We start from the raw sequence: 15,054 nt of genomic DNA on the forward strand, positions 1-15,054 counted from the left end.
GGGTATGCATACTTTCTGAAGGCACAGTATTACTACATGTATGAACATAAACAAATATTTTTAAAAATCTATTTACTATTGCAGTTTGCCTCCAGCTCTGGTGTGGGACTGTCATGAATTCCTAAACCAAGGGCATGCAGATATCCTGAGCAAATAAAACAATGTTTTTGTCCTGGGGCTGGTGCATTTGCAATGCACTTGTACAGAGTTGACGCATATTCAATTAACTTAATATGAACGTTAAATGTATTTGCTTGACTTGCATTCATTACCTGGCAGGAGTAGAGCTGGAGGACAGGCGCTTCCCAAAGAGCGTGTTATACTGGGGTAGTCCACCGAGGGGTGCTAACAACAGACATTAAAATAATAGACAGACCATAAGCACAGGGCTTAGATGGGGCTTAATTTGAGAAATCATGTGTAATTAGCTGTTAAGAGTACTTAAAATCACTTAGACATAGGGTGCAAAGTTTCCACTCTCAGAGTGTGAGTCGTCAAGGTGTAATTGTATTGAATGTGCTCAGTGTAAAAAAAAACCTGCTCTAGAGTTCAATGCTATATTAATCAAAATAAACTATGACAGAAAAACAATACCTATATGATTGCCTGGGGGAGAGGTAGTATGGATTGAATCATGGGAATAAAACAATGATATACATTTAAACATGCCCAAAGCATTGTTCCTGCACATTTATGTTATCATTAGCTATGTTAGCATTTAGTAGCGTTGCTAAATCAAAACTGGAACATATTTCCAAGGTCATTCTATTACAACCCACCAGTGTAGTATTGAGAGCTGAAAGCACAATGGGAATAATAAACCTTGGCTTTTTGACTAAGAATGTTATGCAATCTAGCTGACAATAACCTTCATCTCTCTCTCTCTCAATTAAATTTCAATTTCAATTTCAATGTCAATTTAAGGGCTTTATTCTCTCTCTCTCTCTCTCTCTCTCTCTCTCTCTCTCTCTCTCTCTCTTGCTCTCTCTCTCTCTCTCTCTCTCTCTCTCTCTCTCTCTCTCTCTCTCTCTCTCTCTCTCTCTCTCTCTCTTGCTCTCTCTCTCTCTCTCTCTCTCTCTCTCTCTCTCTCTCTCTCTCTCTCTCTCTCTCTCTCTCTCTCTCTCTCTCTCTCACATGCATGCACACACACATACACACACACTTCCACCCCACCCCCTCTCCCACCACCCACTCACTCCTTGTACCCTTACCTGTAGGTCCTGGTCCTGGTCCTGGTCCTGGTCCTGGTCCTGGTCCTGGACCAGGTGATGTGTCAGAGAAGACACTGTTCAGTTGGGACAGGGCAGCGTAGCGGTCCTGGTGGTTTGTGTGTGTGTTGGGGCCGGGGCCGGGGGCTGGGGAGGCGACGCTGAGGACACTGTGACTGTGCTGTTGGCTGAGCCCTCCAAAGTCCACACTCAGAGACTTAGGGAAGGCCCTGAAGGGGGCTGAGCCCCCAGAGGAGGACACTGTACGACCTGGGAGAGCCAACAAAAAGATGGCCGATATAAGGAAGGCTGGGGCTGCGTCAGAAATGGCACCCTATTCCCTATATAGTGTACTACATTTGACCAGGGCCTGCAAAGTAGTGAACTATATAGGTAATAGGGTGCCATTTCTGACGCAGACCATGCGTTTTTTTTTTCTGACCATGTGACCTGACCAGGCAATAGGCTCACCAGACCAAGATGGCAAATATAGCCTCAGAATTCATTATTGGGGCAATACTAGCTTTGCATAAACATTTAGCATGCTACATGTATTAGCAGCCAGCAGGATTTGGACAGAATCATAACCTACTTCAACACACACTTCTTCATAGCATACTTATTTGGAATGTTAATGTGCATGATTAGAACTGTGACCCATATAGTTCAATACACTACTGCACCACAGCATGGTGAAATACCATTGGGCCCCCGTTGAAAGGAGCATTTGACACTCTCTAAAAATAGTTGTAAATGTGTTATTCCCCCCCCCCCCCCCCCCCCCTCTCTCTCTCTCTCTCTCTCTCTCTTTCAGGGTACAGTGTGTCTCTCCTTGACCTGGCCAGGCTTGAGCTTGGGGACTTTGAAGCAAGAAACTGACTGATCAATTGAAATTACATTTCCAGTCACTTAGCAGGGGGACACATTACTACTGTTTTACAGGGAGTTATCCAGTATGCACTGCCACCAAATCTATTCTATTATTTTCTTATTCTATTCTATTCCTCTGAATAAACATTCAGCACACATTCAAATCCTGTACACGTTAGTGCCTTACCTAAAGTGAAGTTGTTTTTGAAAGTGCTACTGGCTAAGGAGGTAAATGTGAAGAGAGAGAAGAAAAAAGATAAAGAAAAAGAGGGACCAGAGATGGGGAAGGGGAAGACAATGAGAGATATGTAGGTAGAAAAAGACACCAGGAAGTATATTTCATTAGACAATCAATCAGACAAGAGGTGCGTGTGGGCTGTACCTGAGGGTCGAGGGAGGGCAGGGAAGGAGGGGGCATGGCTATGAGTTCCCATCGCCGAGGAAAGAGAGCCTGGACGTTGTCTTTCTATACCACTCAGTAGAGAGTCTGAGAGAGAGAGAGCGAGAGAGAGAGAGAGAGAGAGAGAGAGAGAGAGAGAGAGAGAGAGAGAGAGAGAGAGAGAGAGAGAGAGAGAGAGAGAGAGAGAGAGAGAGATAGAGAGGAGACAGATACAGAAACAGACATAATGATAGAGAGAAGTGGAAAGAGAAAGAAAAAACAGGGTCAAATCATGTTGCCTCAGGTGCCATTATTCATAGAACCAAAAAAGAAGGTGAACAGTTCTACCTTTCATAGGGGGGTCTCTGAAGCTCTGGGAGCGCGAGGGAGCACGGGCGGTGAACACGTCAGCCCTCATGTCTGCAGGGGAGATAGCGGGGACTCGGTCCCCCCAGGACGAGACCTGGGACTGGGACTGGATGAGAGGCTGGACAGGGGGGGAACCAGACAATCACCACACAGTGAGTGGGTGTATTTCCCCTCTGTGTTACATATCCTCACATAACCCCTCATCTATTATTAATTCCTTCATCTTTGATGTGGAGACAACCTGGAGTGGGTTCTCTCTGTGTCGTAGGATCTCTGTTACAGTATTCTGGTACAGTATTCACCACTCTCTACCTCTATTACTCTTCTCCACAGTAACACCTCTCTCTGCCTATCTCTTTTTCTCTTGCTCTCTATCTCTCTATCTCCCTCCACTTCTCTTTCTCTCTCTCTCTCTCTTTCTTCACTTTCTCTGATTCAATTTGATTCAATACAGCTTTACTGATAGGAAATACAGCTCTGCCTCTCATCTCCTCAATCTCTCGGAGGTGTTATGTATCTCACCAGTGTGCGTAACGGTCTGGCCGAGGGGGGCATGGCGTGGGACTGGGCGGGCAGGGGGCCGTGAGAGGTGGGTAAGGCCTGTATCCCAGGCGGGCTCCAGGGTCCCTCTACCTCCCTCCGGTTCTTGTTCTTCGAAAAATGCCTGAAAATAGTTACATGTTGCTATGACTACATTTGAAGAAGAGAATCTATCTCAATGAGACTAAACTAAACATAAAAAACTTTTCTCACAGTAAGTAAATGCATTGTTCTAAAAATTCAACACATTCAAATCAATGTGCAATTACAACTTAGTTATTACTATGGAGCTTTGATCAGATGAGTTCAAAGTAGGTGGTACAACTGACATATGGATATCTTATGAATATATGATGATATCTTTATTGATTTCCTCACCATTTCTTCTTCTCGTATTTGTCCTGGAGGAACTCCTTCAGTTTCTGGGAGTCCCTTGTGTCTAAACAACCATCTGTCTTTGGATCAAAGGCACACAGCCAGGTCCTCCTCCCCACCTACACACACACACACGCTCGCATGCACACACACACACACACACACACACACACACACACACACACACACACAATGATATAGAACATGAACAATAGACATGCCTCCCCACACATTAGTTATATGTTTTAGAGTCACATGTTTTAATCTGCTGTACTGCAGCTCACTGACATAATTATGAATCACCAACATCAACACATTGATAAATCATGACTAAATCTGACTGAAATATCCAGAATGTTCTACCTGATATCTGTGTTAGAGCAATGAATTAGACACTCATGCACACACTCACACATGCACACACAAACTAAGTTTAAAATTCAATTATTGGGCATAACTGTAACGTTTGATTCTCTTCACTGCACACACTCTTTCTTTCGCTCTCACACACACACACACACACACACACACACACATATGAGGTGGTTTGGTTGTAATTGTGATGTTGCATTCCATTCACCGCACAAATTGGGCAGAGCAGCTACATTCCTCCAGAAACAGTCTGTAACCACCAAGACAGTGCCATGATCTGGTCTGACTGGTACAGGAGTGGGAAGCATCAAGCATCCCCTTTTATCTCATAAAGATGGATGAGAAGATAGAGGAGATTCTACAACAGACTGATCTAGGGAGGTGAGGGTTTGGATCTAATATTGTCTAGTTCACATAAAAAACCTATTCTGAGAGATGGATGAATCTACCTCATGTCGACTCAATCCCTCTCCTGGTGGCCTCGGTAAAAGGATGTACATCTATCTATTTATAATACCTACAGTATATAATCTGTTCTTGCTCTATTTATCCTGGGACATGAAAAATAAATAGAATACTGAATGTTTACCAGTCCAAGTATTTATCACGATTGTGTTTTGTTCATTAAAATATTGAAGTATTCAGCCGAGCACTGAGAATTGTGCCCAGAACTCTAATGAGGAAGGTGAAATATAGGTAATGACTAAATGTGTAATACTGTTAGGTCCCGCCCACAAGCCCACCTGACTGTCAATAATGGACACAGCCTGCCTGTCACTCACCTCATTGCCATGGTTTTGCAGAAATTCCACTTCCTGTTGGGAGAAGGTTGTCATGGAGATAGACTTGACTCTGTGGGGAGGGTTGAGTCCTCTCCTGAGGCAGAGAGAGATTGGAAAAAGAGAGATGGAAGATGTGTAAAAGTGGGCACTCCACATTTATTATGCTTATAATCACATAAATCACTGAAGAGGGACACTATTGATAGAGAATTGAAGAGTAAAGGGATGTAAGGGGGATTTAAAGTGTTGCAAAAATGGATGCCATGACAGGTGACTGTGAGAAAAGGTGGAAATTGTCATAGTGCAAATGTATCCAGTGGCTAGGCATACAAAACATGACTTCATATTTTGTTCATTCACTGTGCAAAGGGTTTAAACTTTAGGCTATTATTCTGTGCTCCTGACAAGACTCTAATCCTGTGCTGAAATCTGGCCACTGCAAATTACTGAACCGTGTGACATGCTACAGCCATAGCCTATAATGTGTTGAGGACCTGAGCTGGCAACGGTCTGCATGCAGAATATATTACATGAACCAGAAAGAGATACCAAACCTGGGCCATGACGAAAGGACACGTAACACGGTGCCATTAACGGGCACGCCTGAAAATTATAAAGTAGTAGTAGTACAATTAACTGTAGCCATAGGAAGTAACCACACCAAGGGGAGACCTCGTAAATTTATACAGCGCGCATAGGCCACATTTTAGGCTACACTTTCACGTTTCAGTTCCTTCTCAATACTCAAATATAACAACAGCATCCTCAAATATGCTCTGCAGATGCAACATACTGGACATTGTTATTGGTTAATAATTTGCATGCAATGGGATTATTTTATTTATAGGCATATTTAATAGCCTCTTGTGCGCAATATGCATGTTATAGAAGCTATCCAAGTAGATATGTCCCTTGCGTATCCATCTACTTACAGCATTCCAGAGCACGACGTGCACACGAAGCAGCCAACTGTGATATCGATGTAAGTCACCCCGGGTTGACTGCACTCGAAGCAGTGTTTGTTTACTCCAGCCTGGGCCAGCTCCCGGACCTTGCGGGCGCATATCTCTTGGCTGTCCCGATGTTTTCGGTTCGACATGCTGCTGTCTCGGCCCGCTCTCGATTACCACTGGCACTCGGTTAACCTCCCTTATTTCTCCCTCCGTTTACAGTATGTTACTCACGCCCGCATTATGAAAACGATTCTTATGCGGCTCGCGTTCACGCGATTTGAGACCGATATTACCTTGATATTCCTACATGCATGCGTCAGGCTATTTCGTGTCTTTAGCAGAAGTCAGAAATGTGATCTTGTCAAGCTGTCAATTAGTTTTACAACGTCGTTATTTATTTTGCTGCGGTATTCTCTTCGGGAGTGGAGAAAGAAATCTGCCTCTAGCTCTAAATATCTCTCTCTGCTCCGCTCTCTGCTTGCCATACGCCCCCCCCCCCCCCCCCAGTCTAAATATCTCTCTCTGCTCCGCTCTCTGCTTGCCATACGCCCCGCTCACTTCTGTGATTCCATGAAGACGCCGCGCTTTGGAATGGTGACACATTTTTGCAACCCTGATTGCCAGCTAAGGCAAGGACCAGAGGATCACATACCACAGAGTGGTAGATAAAATAACCCAGACAAATAAACCAACATAGATGACAAAAAAGAAACCATTATAGTGATGAAATTATATTCTATACGCTGAAACAAATATATGTTAATTAGTATTATTTCATCAGAGCTATGTGAGTTTATTTTCATAGTAACTCAGCAACAGACATTTAACGGCTGACATGGGGAGAATACATCACGCCCATTGCATGATGACGTCCGACATGAAAAATGTTTGTTTCATCTGTCTTCAATTTGTTAACCCTTCACACCACTCTCTAAAACCCATCCATATAGAACAAGAACAGTAGGCTAGGCTATACAGGTCCCAAATGGTTTACCCTCGCGCCATTACGCACATGTAGTCAGCTAACGTAGTCAACAGATTAAAGGTTGATAGCCTACGCAAAATAAATCCCTCTTAAACACTTTAGATTGGTTTCAGATTTTACACTCAGAGCAGATCAACCAGCGCATGTAGGCCTAATGTAATGAGTTATTTTGGTCACAAGGGAGAGCCACGCGCGGTCAGGTCAGGTGGTGGCTGCCTGTCTGAGTCCCTGCAGTACTTGTCACTCGTCATTTGATCCTCCAAGCCAGGGGTGTCAAACTACGGCCCGCGGGCCGGATCAGGCCCGCAAACGGGTTTAATCAGGCCCGCGAGATGATTTCGAGAAAAAAAAAAGTATAAAAGTATAAAAATGCGCTGCAATTTTTCAATAAAATAAACTGCTGTTCCAATTGCGTCCACTGGATGGCGCAATTGTGTTAAGCAAGCAAACTGTTTATACCGGGGCAGAGCAAGTAGGTCAAGCACGTGCAGCCAATGAGCTACTTTGTTTTGCCCGCAATATTTATTACGGCTTCTACTTTTAACATTATGTGCTTTGGCACCCTCATTGCCCCAATATGTCTCTGTCAAAAAAGAGAAAAGTGGACGCAGAGTGCAGAGTGTTCCAAGAAAAATGGTCATCCTATTTATTCACGGAATTGAATGGGAAAGCTGTATGTTTGGTGTGTTCAGAGCATGTTGCAGTGCTGAAAGAATATAACCTTCGTCGCCACTATGTGAGTCTTCATGCCGACAAATATGACAACTTTCAAGGACAGCGGAGATGAGAGAAGGTGAATGAACTGTTGGCGGGTCTGAAGAAACAGCAGTCTGTGTTTACTCACAGCCGAGACATCAGTGACGCTGCAGTGAAAGCTAGCTACCTCATTGCTAATGAAATCGCAGTGGCTTCAAAACCATTTAGTGAGGGTGAATTTGTAAAAACATGCATGATGAAGGCAGCGGAGATTGTGTGCCCTGAAAAGCGGCAGGCTTTTGCAAATATCAGCCTGATAAGAAACACAGTTGCAGACAGGATTTCCGATCTTTCAGTGGATTTGGACAGCCAGTTGAAGCAAAAAGTAAAGTCATTTATTGCGTTTTTGGTTGCAATTGATGAAAGCACGGACATTACAGATGTTGCACAACTGGCCATTTTCATCCGCGGAGTTGATGACACATTGACCGTCACCGAGGAGTTCGTGGAGTTGGTGCCGATGACAGATACAACGACAGCAGCTGATATTTTTACCGCACTCGTCGGCGCGCTGGACAGGGTCGGAGTGGACTGGTCCCGCGCTGTCAGCCTGGCTACAGATGGTGCGCCCTCAATGATCGGGAAAAAAGCAGGCGTTGTGACAAAGTTCAGAGAGAAAGTGCAATCTGCAAATGGAGGACGTGATTTTTTGACTTTTCACTGTATTTTGCACCAGGAGGCTTTGTGTTGCAAGTCATTAAAGATGGATAACGTCATGAAGGTGGTCATCCAAACTGTTAATTTCATCCGATCCAGAAGCCTGAATCACCGTCAGTTTGACAGCCTTCTCAGAGAGAAAGACCACATCTATGGCCTGCCATACCACACTGAGGTAAGATGGTTAAGCCGAGGTGCTGTGCTGAGGCGTTTCTTTGATTTACGAGAAGAAATTGAACAGTTCATGGAAGAAAAGGGCAAACCAGTGTTAGAATTTCATTCCGCAGAATGGATGCAGGACCTTGCATTTATGGTGGATGTTACAGAGCACCTGAATAACTTGAACAAACAGCTGCAAGGGCGCAACAAAGTTGTCACGCAGTATTATGACAGCATACGTTCTTTCAAGTTGAAGCTGTCATTGTGGGAGACGCAACTTGCCGGTGGTGATGCAGCTCACTTCCCCTGTCTGAAAAATGTGTGCGCGACCCAACATGTGGCAGACATGAAGCGGTTCAAAGATAAAATAACGGGACTGTTACGGGAGTTTGAGCAACGCTTTCAGATTTATGTTTATGTTTTTATGTTGATGTGCTATTGTTTTTAATTGATTTTATTTTATTTGTATATTTAACCTATTCTTGACTCTGTGGTTCTTGCACTTGTTTGGGGAACAGGATTTCATTATTTTTATCTACATTTCTGCCTGAGAAATGACACCCTGATATAGTTCTGTGATCTGTGAAACAGTTCTGTTAATCACTGAGGCATTGTGTGTTTGTGTGTTCTTTGTCCTCAGAACTTTCAAATAACTTGAGGTGTTTTATGATTAATAGTGATGTTGTGCTTTTGGACACTGTCCTCAGGCTCCATCTTTATGTTTATATGTTTTTATGTTGATGTGCTATTGTTTTTAATTGATTTTATTTTATTTGTATATTTAACCTATTCTTGACTCTGTGGTTCTTGCACTTGTTTGGGGAACAGGATTTCATTATTTTTATCTACATTTCTGCCTGAGAAATGACACCCTGATATAGTTCTGTGATCTGTGAAACAGTTCTGTTAATCACTGAGGCATTGTGTGTTTGTGTGTTCTTTTTCTTTAGAATTTTCAAATAAACTTGACGTGTTTTATGATTAATAGTGATGTTGTGCTTGTACTATTTTGGACACACTGTCCTCAGGCTCCAGCTTTATGTTGTATGTTGATCGTATTAAAACAAAAAAAACAATCTGAAGTTGTTGTTTTTAAGTTATATATACCATGATTTTTCCGGTCCGGCCCACTTGGGAATAGATTTTCCTCCATGTGGCCCCTGAGCTAAAATGAGTTTGACACCCCTGCTCCAAGCATTTCTGATGGTGCTGGAAGATTAGTTGTGGAGTTATTGACGAATGTTTTTAAAAATCTTGTAGGCCTGGCTGCTTGCATACCATCCAGCAGAGTAAGGCCATTTAACAACACATCACTTAAATTCTATTTTATTATATTCTACTAATGAGCACAAATGTTAGATTGTGTTCTAATATGTGTGTGTTTGTGTGTGTGTGTTTGTGTATGTCTGTGTGCATGTGTGCATGCATATATGTGTACATGCATATTTAGCTGCCTCTGTGTACACAGGTGTTGCGCCAGAGAGACAAAAATGATGGGTCTAGATAGACCATCAGCCACTGAAATGATCTGTCCAGGCCAGTCAACCACAGACCAAATTAACTTTTAGCTTCCACCAGGTCCCGGTCCTTTCTGAGTTGTGTACCCTTCCTATGAATAAGCACAGGCATTTCCATGTAAAACGCCCCATGAGCACTAACATGTGAAGTTCATTGGAGCACATCAAATTTGGTGTCAAATGAAAGCCAAGAGTCTATATTTGTATATGTTTTATTAAAACCCATCAGAGTCTAAGCCCTGTCTAAGCTATATGGAATTGTTTTAAGGTAATTCCAAGGATCATTTAGCTATTTGATTTTGAATTTTAAGACCCCTTGAAGTATCCCAAAAATATATGTCCTTAATGCTATTAGCCCATACAAACACATTGAATAACAGGTTCACTACACGGCGCAACAGATAGTCCCCCAAACATATAAAAGGAAGTTTGTTCTGAAGTGTCTCTCCTATATCTGAGAGATATAAGAAAGATTAGGAAACATATACAGTACCAGTCAAAAGTTTGGACACACCATTTTCTTTATTTTTACTATTTTTTACATTGTAGAATAAAAGTGAAGACATCAAAACTATGAAATAACACACATGGAATCATGTAGTAACCCAAAAAGTGTTAAACAAATCAAAATATATTTCCTATTTGAGATGTTTCAAATAGCCACCCTTTGCCTTGATGACAGCTTTGCACACTCTTGGCATTCTCTTAACCAGCTTCACCTGGAATGCTTTTCCAACAGTCTTGAAGGAGTTCCCACATTTGCTGAGCACTTGTTGGCTGCTTTTCCTTCACTCTGCTGTCCAACTCATCCCAAACCATCTCAATTGGGTTGAGGTCGAGGGATTATGGAGGCCAGGTCATCTGATGCAGCACTCCATCACTCTCCTTCTTGGTAAAATAGCCCTTACACAGCCTGGAGGTATGTTGGGTCATTGTCCTGTTGAAAAACAAATGATAGTCCCACTAAGCCCAAACCAGATGGGATGGTGTATGGCTGCAGAATGCTGTGGTAGCCATGCTGGTTAGGTGTGCCTTGAATTCTAAATAAATAACAGACAGTGTCACCAGCAAAGCACCCCCACACCATAACACCTCCTCCTCCATGCTTTACGGTGGGAACTACACATGCGGAGATCATCCGTTCACCCACACCGCGTCTCACAAAGACACAGCGGTTTGAACCAAAAATCACACATTTGGACTCCAGACCAAAGGACAGATTTCCACCGGTCTAATGTCCATTGCTCATGTTTCTTGGCCCAAGCAGGTCTCTTCTTATTATTGGTGTCCTTCAGTAGTGGTTTCTTTGCAGCAATTCCACAATGAAGGCCTGATTCACACAGTCCCCTGTGAACAGTTGATGTTGAGATGTGTCTGTTACTTGAACTCTTTGAAGCATTTATTTGGACTGCAATTTCTGAGGCTGGTAACTCTAGTTAACTTATCCTCTGCAGCAGAGGTAATTATGGGTCTTCCATTCCTGTGGCAGTCCTCATGAGAGCCAGTTTCATCATAGCCCTTGATGGTGTTTGCGACTGCACTTGAAGAAACGTTTGAAGTTCTTGAAATGTTCCGTATCGAGGATATCCCTCACCGGGACCCAGCACCGTTCCTCCGGACCGTACCCATCCCACTCCACGAGGTACTGAAGGCCCCCCACCCGACGCCTCGAATCCAGGATGGAACGGACAGAGTACGCCAGGGTCCCCTCGATGTCCAGAGGATGTGGAGGGACCTCCCACACCTCAGACTCCTGGAGCGGACCAGCCACCACCGGCCTGAGGAGAGACACATGAAACAAGGGGTTAATACGGTAATCAGGGGGAAGTCTACCCCAGCAATACAAGGTATGAGTAGCTCCACCGACATATCACTCAACTCACATAAAACAATCACCCACAAGGACAAGGGGGCAGAGGGAACACTTATACACAGACTAATGAGGGGATATGAACCAAGTGTGTGTAATTGACAAGACAAGACAAATGGAATGATGATATATGGAGCGACAGTGGCTAGTAAGCCGATGACGACAAACGCCAAAGCCTGCCCGAACAAGGAGGGGAGGCAGCCTCAGCGGAAGTCGTGACATGAGGTCATAGACCTGGCCGTGTGGTGCCAGGACCACAACCTCTCCCTCAACATGATCAAGACAAAGGAGATGATTGTGGACTACAGGAAAAAGAAGAGGACCGAGCAGGCCCCCATTCTCATCGACGGGAATGTAGTGGAGCAGGTTGAGAGCTTCAAGTTCCTTGGTGTCCACATCACCAACAAACTAACATGGTTCAAGCACACCAAGACAGTCATGAAGAGGGCACAACAAAACCTGTTCCCCCTAAGGAGACTGAAAAGATTTGGCATGGGTCCTCAGATCCTCAAAAGGTTCTACAGTTGCACCATCGAGAGCATCCTGACTGGTTGCATCACTGCCTGGTATGGCAACTGCTCGGACTCCGACCGCAAGGCACTACAGAGGGTAGTGCATAAGGCCCAGTACATTACTGGGGCCAAGCTTCCTGCTATCCAGGACCTCTTACGGTGTCAGAGGAAGGCCCTAAAAATTGTCAAAAACTCCAGCCACCCTAGTCATAGACTGTTCTCTCTGCTACCGCATGGCAAGTGGTACCGGAGTGCCAAGTCTAGGTCCAAGAGGCTTCTAAACAGCTTCTACCCCCAAGCCATAAGACTCCTGAACATCTAATAAAATGGCTACCTAGATTATTTGCATTATTATCTATGCATACTCACTTTAATAACCCTACCTACATGTACATATTACCTCAATTACCTCGACTAACCGGTGCCCCCGCACATTGTCTCGGTTCTGGTACCCCCTGTATATAGCCTCGCTATTGTTATTTTACTCCTGCTGTTTCATTATTTGTTACTTTTTTTTTTTTTTTAGGTATTCTTTCTTAAAACTGCATTGTTGGTTAAGGGCTTGTAACTAAGCATTTAACTGTAAGTTGTATTCGGCGCATGTGACAAATACAATTTCATTTGATTTGAAACTGTGGGGAATTTTTGGTTAACTACTCTATCTCACTTAGGGGCGGACAACATGAAAACCAATTATATTAATTATGCATGTTGTAGAATAAAACGCCTAAATGCCTTAAATGCTTATGGATTAAGAACCAATTAAAGGGTTAAAACAGAGCAGAGACATTTCTTTAGTGCAAACGCTGTGCTTCTGATAATGGATAGTTCCCTCTAACTCCCTGCAGTTGGTCTGGGTATGTCAATGACGTGATGGAGATACAACTTCTCGTTGTGGCTGTGTGGAGATTGGAGTAACAATGGAACTAGTGTTATCACTTGTTTGTGCTTATGACCTGACACACATAGCCTCATGCACATAGTCACGAGGAAAAACCATAGTGGCTCAGGGTCCTGGGAGGATGGCTGTTGGGAAAGGCTTAAATGTATGTTATGGACATGACATGTGTAAACCATGCTTAAGTATTAATTTATATGTTTTATAATGTGTTATGAAATGATAAGGGTAAAACAGAATGAACATGATTTATACTTTGTATTCCAGATGCATGCCTGGATAGTGAATATAGTCAATACAGTGTGATTGTTCTTTAATGTATGTATGTATGTATATAATTTCTTGAGTCAAGCCACCAATATAATGAGATAAGAGACAGAGGCCCCATTTAGAGAAGCGCACATAGCCCTTGTAAGTAAATAACATGTGACACCGAAGGATGTTAATCATGTACATATAATGGAGTAACTGTGTAGGTTGTATAAGCATGACTATGCATTTGTGTCTGTATAAAAGGAGAGCTCCGGTTCAGGGCAAGCAGTTGCTCCATGGACCAGCTCGGCTTTGTTACGCTTTAATAAAGTATATTCTGAATTCACAAGCTCCGTTTTTTTGAGAGATATTTTTGAGTTAAATATTTCTACCACAAAACGCATTAAGAAGGAAAGAAATTCCACAAATTAACTTTGAGGAAGGCACACCTGTTAATTGAAATGAATTCCAGGTGACTACCTCATGAAGCTGGTTGAGAGAATGCCAAGAGTGTGCAAAGCTGTCATCAAGGCAAAGGGTGGCTATTTGAAGAATCTCAAATATAAAATATATTTAGATTAGTTTAACACCTTTTTGGTTACTACATGATTCCATATGTGTTATTTCATAGTTTTGATCTCTTCACTATTATTCTACAATGCAAAAACATTGTAAAAAATTAAGAAAAACCCTTGAATGAGTAGGTGTGTCCAAACAGTTTTTTTTGTACATGTATTTAACCCCATATTTTTGGCATTAAACAGTCTCCATATTTACTTCCATTAATTTTTTCAACTGGTCTCAGGGACCTTCAGACAAGTCTTGTGAGTTCTGTGGGCGTTCTAGAGCAAAACATGAGAGCCTCACCTTTGCACAGAGGGGTCATATGAGTGTATAGCCCAAACAGCTCGGATGCCTCAGACAGAAGTTGGCAGATCAGCTGTACTGACTTCAAACGAGTCTCCTGACACTTGTGGAGGACATAGAGCAAAACGGAGAACACCATCGTGAGAGTCTCACCTTTCCATACATTGGTCATAACTGTAGACCAAACCTTTCGGACACTACAGACGATTTTGTGAGAAAACAGATTTTCGGCATGTCTCATTGTCTAACAAACACCACTCTAGCTCTGTCACCTTTTACTGCAGATGTGGAAGTGCGACATAGGCGGATGCGGTGGATTGAGAGCATCCAATGCAAAAAGCTGATATCTCTAGTTTAAACGGACAGATTTTTATGGGGATATTCTTATTATGCTAATGACATGTCCATGGGGGAACGGACATCGACCTTAAGGCATATATGAATGTTTAAACCATTTTCCATCATAAACATTTGGAATAAGTAAAGGCTTTGATTTTTAGGGGTCCTAGAAGTCTTAAAAGGTATTAGAAATACATTCAAAACACAATAATGTTGAAGTAAATACCCCTCCCACTGGGCACAAACTGTTTGAATCAATGTTGTTTCAATGTAATTTGTCAACATATTGTGATGTGGAATCTACTTGGAAAATACATTGGATTTGAAAAAAAGTAAATGTCATCAAAAAAGTAATTAACTGTTGTTTTGAGGGTGGAATTTCAACCACAGGATT

General features: G+C 42.8%; 1 protein-coding gene across 1 annotated transcript; it reads right to left on the bottom strand.

The window, feature by feature from the left end:
* Positions 1–268: 268 nt before the first annotated feature.
* Positions 269–6,299, bottom strand: agfg2 (ArfGAP with FG repeats 2; the record flags this gene model as incomplete). Its single annotated transcript, XM_084156105.1, has 8 exons — positions 5,828–6,299; positions 4,896–4,989; positions 3,745–3,860; positions 3,349–3,490; positions 2,806–2,944; positions 2,461–2,565; positions 1,212–1,478; positions 269–345 (listed from the first exon to the last, which is right to left on the bottom strand). Exons 1-8 carry the CDS (start codon positions 5,992–5,994, stop codon positions 269–271), a joined length of 1,107 nt encoding a protein of 368 aa, XP_084012231.1. The 5' UTR covers positions 5,995–6,299.
* Positions 6,300–15,054: the final 8,755 nt, after the last annotated feature.

The sequence above is a fragment of the Coregonus lavaretus genome (genome assembly GCF_964263955.1).
Source record: "Coregonus lavaretus genome assembly, chromosome: 39".
Taxonomy (NCBI): Eukaryota; Metazoa; Chordata; class Actinopteri; order Salmoniformes; family Salmonidae; genus Coregonus; species Coregonus lavaretus.